Consider the following 11,228-nt stretch of genomic DNA (forward strand, 5'->3'; position numbering starts at 1 on the left):
TCCTACCAGCTGGGTTGCAAGCAAGTTACAATCTTTATCTGTCATTGAACTTAAGGGAGAGGCAGGTAATTCTTCGGAGCTGTGTGAAGTTGTGTAACAAATAGGAAAAGGAAGACACGAATTTTACATGTACTTTAGACAATTATATGTATTCCTCCCCAAAGAAAATTGCAATGGTTCAAGTCAGTTGTCATATGTAGACGATAATAATGAATTTAACAAGCTCACTGCTGGGGGATACAATGAACCAAAATAATTAAAGTGTGACTTATTTTTCATGTCATGCATGTTTATTTTTTACTTTCTGTAAAGGCCAAGACAGAAGCATTCGTTGCCTTGTCAGTCTTTGTGTAAAATGATGTAAAAACACAGCATTTTAATCAGGTTTTAATGCATCAAGTAGCAGGGTTCTCACTGTGTTCATAAACACGTATGGCTACAACATAAAATGCAATGGTGATCTTCATTTGTGTCATCGTAATTTGTTGTTTACAAAATAGGGTGCATAATAGAAAATCATGTGCACATACAGCGTAAGTTTAATATTAGATTATAAAACGTAAAGCACAATTGAATTTACAGAGCTGAGTACACTCCAGATGAAATGTTACATTTTCATACCAGACCCAAATCTCCTAATGACTCCAAGCAATACTCAAGACTCAAGCCACCATTCTGGGTTAAATTTTTGCATGTCAAAAAAGTGTCTTACAATCACTAATATCATTGTAATACATGCATTTGTAACGTTATAGTATTGTAATATTTTCAGTCATATTTATATAATTTTCATATTATTATATGAAATTCCAATTGACAGAGACTCACTTTGATAGCAGGTTGTTGATGTAAGACTCAGTTGCAACCACATATTTGAGGCCAGATCTTAGAAATGTAGCTGAAAGCAACTCTGAGAACTGGCAAATATGAACTTCCAGAACAGTTTCAATTGACATTATAAAACAATGTATGCTTACAGTGATTTGGAAAGCTTCAAATTGCTTATGTATTTTTTTCTTCCAAATATAATTAGGCAAATAAGCCCCAGATTCCCTGTATGTGATTCCTCATACCTTGCATTATTAACAGTTCAGTGGAAAGACAAACTAGATTGTTATTTTTTAAAATAAATGTTAATACTACACTGTACACAGGTCAAAGGCTGAAGTAATCATTAGAAGCCATTAGACGCAGTCATTAAAAGGCTTCTAAAGCAAGCTTTAGAAAATACAAAGATATGAAAGATGTATCTGTAACCTTAAATGATTTTCTGCACCTAAAATTGAGATACAAATTATTATACTCTTTTTTTAAATTCACATATATTATTCAACTAACCAAAAACAAATACGCAATCTAATGTACCCACACATTTAGTTAAAACTAATCATTAAATCTGTGCCAGATTTAATTGAATTGTTGTCCTTGAGCGTTAATGAGTTTATTTGTTGAGAATATGTATGGTGTTGCAATTAAAGATTCAGGATAATTTGTTTAATATCCCAGGTGCATTTCCCTGTGCCATCTGGAGTGGAAGTCACAAATTTGCATAGAATAGAACTGTGATTCATATTCTAATTACTGTGCTAAACTGAACACATTCACTTTTTATGCAGCATGATTAGCTTTGATTGGGTCTTTGATCTTTAAGACCAACTTGCATGTTTAATTTACCTCTGGGAAAATGCATATCATTGATTTCATGTTTCCATGCTTACATACAGGATAAATCAAGGAGGCACTTTCTCAATCACTATTCTGTGAGAAGATGAGCAGTGGGATCAAATGATTGCTCATCGCGGACCTTAGTCAGGGCACAGACGTGATATTTAGGGCCGTACAGTAATTTTGATTAGGCCTGATAATAAATAACTAATTGTTTCTATCAGAAAAGTGTTTTCATACATATTTAGACAGCTGTCGCACCAAGTTCAATTTGTATGAAATTCTATTTCATATTATAGAATTCTAAATCATGTTATGCATGTTTTGTTTTTAAATAAACAGCTTCGTGACTTCTGAGTTTGAAACTACAAAAAGTACAGTATTCTCCTAAACTATTCGAAAATTACATCTGTGAAATCATTCAATTTAGCTAAATATATCCCTTTAAATATATAGTACAAAATGTGTGCAGCAAATCTTACACATGACTAATTTAATTAATATAACATTAATATTTATGAATATGTTTAATATACTCTCTGTCATTCTCTTGACATTATATGATCCATCTCTGAACAAACATAAATGAAATAATTCAGAGAATAAATAAGGTTGCAATACCAACGAGGACATTGGGTCTATTTAATTCGATTTGGTAGGGTAGTGCTGTGGTTAGCATTTCTGCCTTGCAGCACTGGGGGCCTGGTTTCAATTCCAGACCTGGTTTGCTATCTGCATGGAGTCTGTTGTTTTTTCCATGTTTGCATGGGTTTCCTCCCACAGTCCAAAGAGATACTGGTACAGTACATGAATTAGCTTCTGGGAAAAGTTGCCCAGGTGTGAGCGTGTGTGTTTGCATCCTTGTCTGCCCTGCAATGGACTGGTGTCCCATGCAGGACGGAGCCTGTCCTTTCCCCTTGCATGCTGGGATCAGCTCCAGCTCCCCCGCAGCACGGTATAGGATAAGGCAGTTAGAAAATGGATGGACAGTTAAATTGGTAGGTAATATCTAGTTGTACTGAGGACCTCATCCAGGTACTTTTTGCAAGAAGGCTAATGGCTTCAATAATATGGCAGTATCTTGTCCCACACTCTGTAAAAGTTTGTGTCAAGAAAAAGAAATAATGTCATTGGGCAATGTGAAGTGATCTTTATCATTACTCAGAATTTTATGATACTGTATTCCGCCAGAGAGATAATTTTACTTTAACCCTTGCCAAGTTCATGTCCAATCGTTTTTCACAGTTTGTTGCAGTTACTAGAGTGGTTAAAACGTTGTTCTTTCTGTTTTGCCTTTACTTTTCAATTGTTTGAATCTCGGTGAATCATGCTACTCCTTCATTAAAAAATGTTCAGCTAGAAGTGTTTTTTTTAGAAAGCTATTTATTCCTGGTGAGCGTTGTTATAACCCTGAGCCTTTCCTGGACTAAAAGTATAGCGCTCCAGGCAGGACTCGGAGAAATCGCACAAGGACCCGAAGAGAACACGCAAAATGAACACAAGGACTGGTTCCGAAACCCCAAACCGAACTGATACCACCGAACTATAAAGTGATAACTCCTATTTGATTCATGCATAAAACCACACTGACCTTTCCGTACAATCGAGCGTAGCAAGGCGAAGAGAATGCTAAATACTGACCTCTTTCGGCAAGTACTGCATCATGAAAGTAACAACCTTTTATTTAAACCAGCTGACGACGGATTCTTGGACGATAAAAAACGACCGATTGGAGCAATATTTTAAAAAATCTGAAGTCTAACACTTATTTTGGAATTTTGTTTCCAGTTAATTAATAAAGAAATATAATTTCAACATTTTGCATTGGCATGAGTGGTGACCGTGAGACTCAAGTTATTAAAATACCAGGATATCGATTTCCGTGGTTTAGTGATGCGAGGGAAATACTGTACCTGTAAAGAGCTCTACTGGAGCTGATCAAGGAGACTCTCCTCATCAGACATTTTTGTATGACTGTTTTTAAGCTATGATTTAACAATAGAATTTGCATTCTATCCTTTTTTGAATACCAGGTTGCTGGCAAAGGCAAGCATATTTGCATTATTTGAACGTCTGTTCAGTACATAATCTAGATTTACCTTTTGCGAAATACTGATAGTCTTGGTAATTGGAGTCAAGGGGCATCAGATAATTCTATAATGATCATTGCACTGTGTAACACAATTGTGCTTTCTCAATGCTGTGCTGTAAATGGTCCACACTGTGCACGCTACACCATTGCACCGCAAGTCGAGAATAATGTTTTCTATTGTGGTTTAGTTTCGATTTAAAACATTTTAAGTTTTGCAAGCAATTACTTTATGTTTAACATTTACTGTATATTGAATACGAATTAATGTAGTTCTTCTTAATCTTGGTAATTTTCATTTATATTCATTAAGGTTATGTTAATCATACTTGATCAAAATTCAGCATAACTGCTAGGTGCTGTACAATTTGATTAAATTAGTTGGGGATTGTGGAGAAAGTAATTAAAATCATACATGACAGAATGCCAGGATAGAATTAGTTATTTATTTAAAATACCATGTGTAGCTCTTTTACCAAAATATATGTTTTTGTAAAATCACTATAAAAGGACACACTTTAAGTATAAAAAGACACTTAACATCACTTCAAAAGAAGAAATAATTTACAAATCCTCCATCTGAATTTCAAATTTGCACTACTTTTTCAAGAGGAAACAGAGAGAGAAAACAACTTTGTACATAAACACCACTCTATTGTTTTATATTCCATTCCAAAAAATGCATTTTTATAAAGGTTTTTATTTTTCTTAAATAAGTACATCCAATAACATAATAAGCATCAAGCAGGTTCACAAACCTCATAGAACTTTCATACAGTATAATTATAGCACAATATGCTGTTCAAGATGGTACACTATTTTATCATCTATTTACTTTATTAATCTAATTATCTTTTCTGTGGTCATTAAAATATCCCTTTTTTTAGAGATGAAGGTAGCCCAAATATAATTCATTTTCTGTTCTGGGTAATAAACTACTGCCTCTAATAATAAACAACTCATTAGACTGCTTTGATGATAATGACAGGAAAGTAAAAAACAAAACCCTTAGTATGTACTCTTTCATTAACTATTTAAAAAGGTCTATTGCATTTTTCCACTAAATGACTACTTGGATTTTTATCTGTCACAAAGTAATGATTTATGTGTGATTTAATCTAGTCTGAGTCACAAAGTATGAATCATATCAATGTTTTCTTTTAAAAAAAATAAAAGTTAAAAATGTCAACAATAAAGAAATATTCATGTTTCACATATTTCTATTTTGATACCGTAAACATTAAATATCATATTTTGTTTTGTGAAGTAAAACCTGCTTTACACTATTCAACAACCCTGTCTTAACATTCAGATAATACCAGCAGTTGTCAACACAGGTGGTAAATACCACAGAGAAAGTGGTTCTGAAAGCTGTAATCTGAAGTAACAACATTACTTCCAAACACATTTGTGGATTTCCTGAATGCTACTATATCTTTTTACAATGAAACATATCCTTAAGCTACAGTACAAAGTTCAAATGTGTCAATTACCAATAATTAAACCAAACACAGCCAAAGGTATCCCTCCTTGACTATCTATCCTAAAACAACAATTAAGTCAACCATAAACCTGAATCTCAGTGCAATGTCACCAGTATAAAATAAAAATCTTAGTTACATATTTACATAATTAGCAGAGAAATACAGGCACTGCATTTTGTAAGTCCTGGTTATATTTAATTAACAAGTACTGTCCAACTAAGAGTATACTGTATGAACAAAAAGCAAGGTTACAAACAAAAGAAAGCATTTCAGTGCATCTGGGCTGTTTGGATACCAGCAGCCTGATCTGTACCTTCCTTAAAGGATCCCACAGAGTCATCTATAGCTTGAAAGTGCCATTTGAGCTTTATTTCAATGATAAACAAAAACTTTTAGAACACTGAAGACTTCAAGAACAAGATATAACGTATTCATTCTTATAGTGAATAATCGGTGAGAAAAATATATGGAAGACTGAAAAATTCCAAAAATTCAAAAGGCCATTCCTGATTTTATCGTTGTATGCTTGCTGTACGGGATCTAAAGACAGAAGAAAAAAACCACACTGAATTAATATCTTCAGAAACTTGATATTCTTTATCAGTTCTATGGGGTGGCAATGGTGTTAAAAAAGAAGAATGAAAACACAAACATTAGTATAAACTAGTATGTTGAATTTTATTGGTAAACATGATTATTGGTAAAGATTCCAAATTGGATTTTTTTAAAGCTAAATAAGAAATGGATGTGCTGATTTCAGGATATGTTTTAAATTGTTTTATTTGATCAATGTCAATAATAAATTATCACTGCAAAAATTTAATTTCCATGTATTTAAATTAACCAAAGTTCTCTCAGTAATAAGGAATGGCTGGATCAGTGCAGCCATCTGGACTTTTTGTTAATAGTGTAGGCTTGCATTAGATACTTCCAACAGAGACATGGTGCATCTCCATGCAGGACTCCAGTATACTGCAGTGGACTCCAATACACATAGAAAACACACTGCTGTTCTTATGCAAAGAGCTGATTACATTGTGTGAAGATCTGCGGGATGAATAATTTAAATCAGGCATCTCCACTCTTGATCCTGGAAATTGTGCAATATGTTTGAACCCTAAATAACCATTTTCTAAAGACTGGTGTACAGTTGCAGCTCGCTTGAAAGATAAATCCCACACCAGGAATGCTTGGGATTTTTTTTTTGCTCAATTGTCAAATTGATAGAGACATTTGTTCAATTAAGGAAACACTGGATTTGGGGGATTACCATTTAAAATGACCTCTAAAATTGGACAGATTGAACAAGTCACCTGTTTCATCGTTTACATGAAAACTGTCGCCCCAGTCTAGACAGTGATGATTTAAAGGGTAACCTATGAAACCCACTGCCCTGGAGATGCCTGGTGCAAAGAGGGTGTCTTGTACACCTACCCTGGGTACGGCGGAGGGGGTGCATCGTGCTGTCCGGGTTTGGCAATGGCCTGTTCATAGGAAGGTAGGCCTGGACATGGCTCCTCAGGAGGGGGAAGTACAGGCTGCAGAGACGTCTCTTCTAGTCTCCTCATAATCAGGGACGCGTTGCTTCGACTGGCGTGGCCCCTAGAAGAGCTGCAGTCAAACAGGTTACAGTGGCGAGTCTGAGAGAACTAATTCTTAGAGGAAACAAACTAATCTGAAAGCCCAGTTTAAGATAAAGGGGTTTCTTGTCATGCAAAGACCACACAGGACATATGATTATTGTGACTGAACGGGAGAAACAACATTTTAACTCTGAGTCACTGGAAAGATTAGGTTCCGATAATGAAATGATGAATGTTAAGGTCCTTACCCGGGGGGGCTGTTGGGCTTGCACCTCCTGTGACAGAAGTACCAAAAAAGCAGCCCAATGATGACTAGAGAGACTCCAGCAGCAATGAGGCCTGTTAGAAGAGCAGTGACGTCCACCTTCTGAGCGTTCGAGTCTCCTGCGTGCAAACGGTAGTTTTTTTATCAGTTGTGTAGGGGATCCGAATACATTTCTATTAAACATCTTTGACTAAAGAACTATCTTATTTAAAAAGTTAACCTCTTCTCCCCATCCACAAACCCCTAAAGCACCCCAAAACCAAGTTAATGGAATACGGCTTTTCACCCTGGTAGGGAAGACGTTTTAAATCGCTATATTCGCCATGTAATTCCAAGTTAAACAGACAAGACCAGTGTACACAGGAACAAACATAAGAGCTCACATCTTCAACATCAAAAGCAAAAAGTTCTTATTAAAACATGCGGTTTACAGTTTATCCTATTAGTCAACATACAGTTTCTCTTCATTTAAATCACAATCACAGACTTGAATTGGCTTACTCTGCACTCCATACAGACTTGGCTCTTACCTAGTTGTCCTTTTATGTACAGTTTCCAGAAAACTTCCTGCAAAATAGGATAAAAGGGCTCTGTGATTCTTTTGGAAAGCCAGATATTATATAAAAATAAAAAGGCACATATTATGTCGTCTACATTTATTTATTAGAATATACAATCATTATAATGAAAACAACTGGGGGACATTTTTGACAGTGCAGTGCACAGGGTGGCAAAAATATAATTAAAGATGCCTCCCAAACCCTGAATTCCCAGTTTGTGTTGTTTCCATCTGTCTGTGATTTCAGGGTTCCTAGAGCTGTTAGAAATGTGTATATTATGTCCTTTATCCCATAATCCATACAAGTACTGGGTGCAAGTAATTAATGATAGTTTATTTGTTTGTACCAGGTATTTGCATTATGACCAGTTTGACTTTATCTGTGAATGTATGCTTTTTCATGCCTGATGTTTTGTTCTTCTTTTATGTTTGTTGATGAATAGTATGCTGTATATTTTACTTAAGTGTTTTTATTTGTAATGAGAGAAACCAAAGACAAAATAGGAATTGACTATTTCACTCAGATTCAAAGCTTTGCTTACAATTGACTACAGAAAGATTTTTACAGAAGAGAAAAGCCTCCAAACATGAATAAATCTCCCCCTTTCCATTATCTATTTATTTGAACTTCTGTCTTGGTTCTAAGCTTCAGTTGCTTTTACAGCGGTATGAGACAACAAATAGTCTTAACCAAACTTTAAGCACTGAATACTCAACTGTTTTTGCAGTATCTTCAAAGACTTCTCGTGCCTCTTCAAAGTTGCAGAGCTCTTCATAGCACTCCCTTTCCAAATTCCCCGGAGTAAATAGCTCGAAATCAAAGCGGTTGAACAACAGGTGGCGCCCCAAGAACGCGTTTGCCTCGTCTTCGTTCGTAAAAACTGAAACCAAACGAGTTCATCCACAAATCATTCCCGTCATCTCAAATTCGCGTTTTCCGCGAAAGCCCCACACCTTCCACGACACAGACTTACCTTTCGTTGCAGACCAACGGCAAATACGCAAAACAATGTTATACTGTTTATTATATTGACAAAAGATCACCGCGCTACCCAACTGTGTCAAGATGATACTCTGGAAGAACTGGACGAGATCCCTGGATCGATTAGCTACTAGCAACCAGAGACCACTTGTACATTCTGACGTTCTTATATCAAGCAATAGACACGACTTTTGTATACAGTATAAACCTATAGTGTAAATTAAAAAACACTACCAAAAATATATGTCCAACCCATTTTAATGTACACTGACCACATTTTCCAAACTTTGTGCAATCAGAAATGTTATCAAAATAAATTTGGGATTTAAGGATATATGGACATTTCTATACATATGATCACACAACATTTCCTTCTATTGAAGGACACGTAGGCAGTTAAGCATGTATTACAATTATGACACGGTAATAAAAGCAATAAAAGTATGAGTCCATGTTAGTAGAAAAATCGAATGAAATGTTGGCATTTACAGGCGTTAAGGTGGAGGTTCATCTTTATGAAGTTTGATTCTATTCAACAAAATGTTTCAAAATAGAAATGATGAAATATCAAATATCAAATAAGTAGAGTTGGAAAGTTAACTTTAGTTTATTAATTTAGTAATCCGACAATGGAAAGTAATTAGGAAATCTAAAAAAAATCTTACTGAGACTCAAGAAATGTTTTTCCGCTTTTGTGTTTTAATTTTACGATGAATAATGTAATACGTATATATCAGAATATAACTATACTGAAGTAGACTATTTAGCCTATTTGATTCATTGGTTCATACAATAAAACTCAAATTGCTAAGCCAAGGGCAAAAAAAAACCCGTATTACTTACCATTGTTGGATTCCTGTTCTGTGTTTTTCATATGTAATAACTTTCTTGTACATCTACTTAATCCGTACGAGACAAGTTGGTATAGAAGAAATATACGGAAAAGCATTTCCGTACACCTGTAACACATTAAAATTCACTTTATACACACAGAAGACAACATTTAGAAAAATGAATTTCCAATACGTAGAAACGGAAAAGGGTTTCCTTCTAACCCATGAAAAACACAATAGTAATAGCAGGCTTAAGATAATAATCAATTACCTTCAATTTGAAAGGGCAAAAGAAACTTCGTGACAAAACCAGGACCTCTAGAACGCTTTAAAAATGTTTATCGGTGAACTATCCGTAAAAGTTTCATTCTTTCTAGCTCATCCACCCATCCACTTCAGTCTGCTCGTCCTGGAGAGGTTATATACTATTTTAACTAGTTCACACTGAAAACAAGGGGATACCGTACAACCTAATCGAAACTAAACCGACTGGATAGAACGTAATCGTTAAAATCAACCGCCAAGCGTGCGTACGTTACATTATCAAAATAAATTAAAGAAAAAAAATATTTAAACAAAAAACAAAACACAATTTCTTAACAAAACACGTTAAAATAGCTCGCCTTCTAGTTTCTATATCGTATAGAAACCATTCGTTTCAATGTCCCTTCAGTTATTATGACCTCACCTCCTGTTTCTTACTACGTAGCTCAGTACCTGCCCAGACCTGAATAGCAGCTGTGTTTACCTGGATACATCGTTCATGAGCACAAATGAAAGTAGAAATCGAGGAATTATTTCCTCATCATAAAAACCGTTTAATTATTTATAGACTAGTTATTTGCGTCTTTACATACCGAGATGTGTAAGACAAAGGTGTAAAATTAGAGTTGTATTTTGGGGAAAACCAGAAGCTTACGAATAAGTCTTACATGACGTCAGAAATACAACGTAAAATGTATGTACGTTTAAAATAAATTTTTTTTTTAGTTTCAGCAAATAATTGTGTTTTGCTCTCAAACAACTGGAATGCAAAAATATTTATACAGATTTTAATAATATTTTTATTTTTTTTAATCTAGAGTAAGATGAAATAATAAACAAGTATTCGAGTAAGTTTAAATAATCAAGGTTTGTTGTTGTACTGTATTATACATCTGCGAACAGGCTAAAATAGTTGCGTGCATAGGATACAATAAGATACAATTTACTTCAACGCTGTTTTATTTTGCGTACACTGTTTAAGCACTAGGTGGCAGCACTAAACGTAAACATACAGCTATCTATACGTTAATAACAGGCCGCTCACTCCAGGTAAGGGTCACGGGAACTCGGAGTCTATGGAGGAAGTATAGGGCGGAATTCAGGATGCCAAACAAAATTTAAAAGTTAACCACGCTTGCATTCCTAAAGACAGAACCCCAGGCCAAAATCCACACAAAGAAAATGCAGATTCTACATAGATGTTGCTCCAATCCAACCAGAATCAAACGCAGGACCCAAAAGCTGTGACTTCATAGCAACATCATAGCAAAAGAAGTTCTCTTTTTAATGTTGGTTATCTTGTCCTATACGCCCCTGTTATATCCTCGATGTTTGATGAATACAGCCTGTCATTTGTCAGATCGTGTCAGACTTTATGACAAGCGATCACTCCAGATCCCGGATAGAATAAAATCAATTTTAGAATAATGTTGAAATGGAATACTAGAATAAAAAAAAAAGTAAGTCTTCGATAAGTCCCCAAATATCACAATTTATTTAAAGT

General features: G+C 35.0%; 1 protein-coding gene across 2 annotated transcripts; it reads right to left on the reverse strand.

Annotated features, from left to right (window-relative positions):
• Window positions 1–4,434: 4,434 nt before the first annotated feature.
• On the reverse strand, window positions 4,435–10,169 carry prrg4 (proline rich Gla (G-carboxyglutamic acid) 4 (transmembrane)). 2 transcript variants are annotated; one of them, XM_088610832.1, is made up of 7 exons: window positions 10,149–10,169; window positions 9,471–9,586; window positions 8,363–8,526; window positions 7,617–7,653; window positions 7,070–7,205; window positions 6,673–6,849; window positions 4,435–5,778 (listed from the first exon to the last, which is right to left on the reverse strand). In XM_088610832.1, the coding sequence occupies exons 2-7, from the start codon at window positions 9,574–9,576 to the stop codon at window positions 5,751–5,753; spliced, it is 648 nt and encodes a 215-aa protein (XP_088466958.1). In that variant the 5' UTR covers window positions 9,577–9,586; window positions 10,149–10,169; the 3' UTR covers window positions 4,435–5,750. The 2 variants fall into 2 exon arrangements, with proteins under 2 accessions (XP_088466958.1, XP_088466957.1); XM_088610831.1 differs by lacking the exon at window positions 10,149–10,169 and adding an exon at window positions 9,732–10,132.
• Window positions 10,170–11,228: the final 1,059 nt, after the last annotated feature.

Source organism: Lepisosteus platostomus, chromosome 18 (genome assembly GCF_059453375.1).
Source record: "Lepisosteus platostomus isolate fLepPlt1 chromosome 18, fLepPlt1.hap1, whole genome shotgun sequence".
In the NCBI taxonomy this organism is placed as follows: Eukaryota; Metazoa; Chordata; class Actinopteri; order Semionotiformes; family Lepisosteidae; genus Lepisosteus; species Lepisosteus platostomus.

What these genes read in the sequence shown, in the direction of transcription:
- prrg4 (XM_088610832.1), bottom strand. Translation starts at nt 9,576, where the DNA reads ATGCTTTTCCGTATATTTCTTCTATACCAACTTGTCTCGTACGGATTA. An exon ending in TTGAAGATACTGCAAAAACA is followed by an intron (nt 7,654 to 8,362) that starts GTTGAGTATTCA and finishes CCTATTTTGCAG; the next exon opens with GAAGTTTTCTGGAAACTGTA. An exon ending in CCCCCTCCGCCGTACCCAGG is followed by an intron (nt 5,779 to 6,672) that starts GTAGGTGTACAA and finishes TTCTGTCTTTAG; the next exon opens with ATCCCGTACAGCAAGCATAC.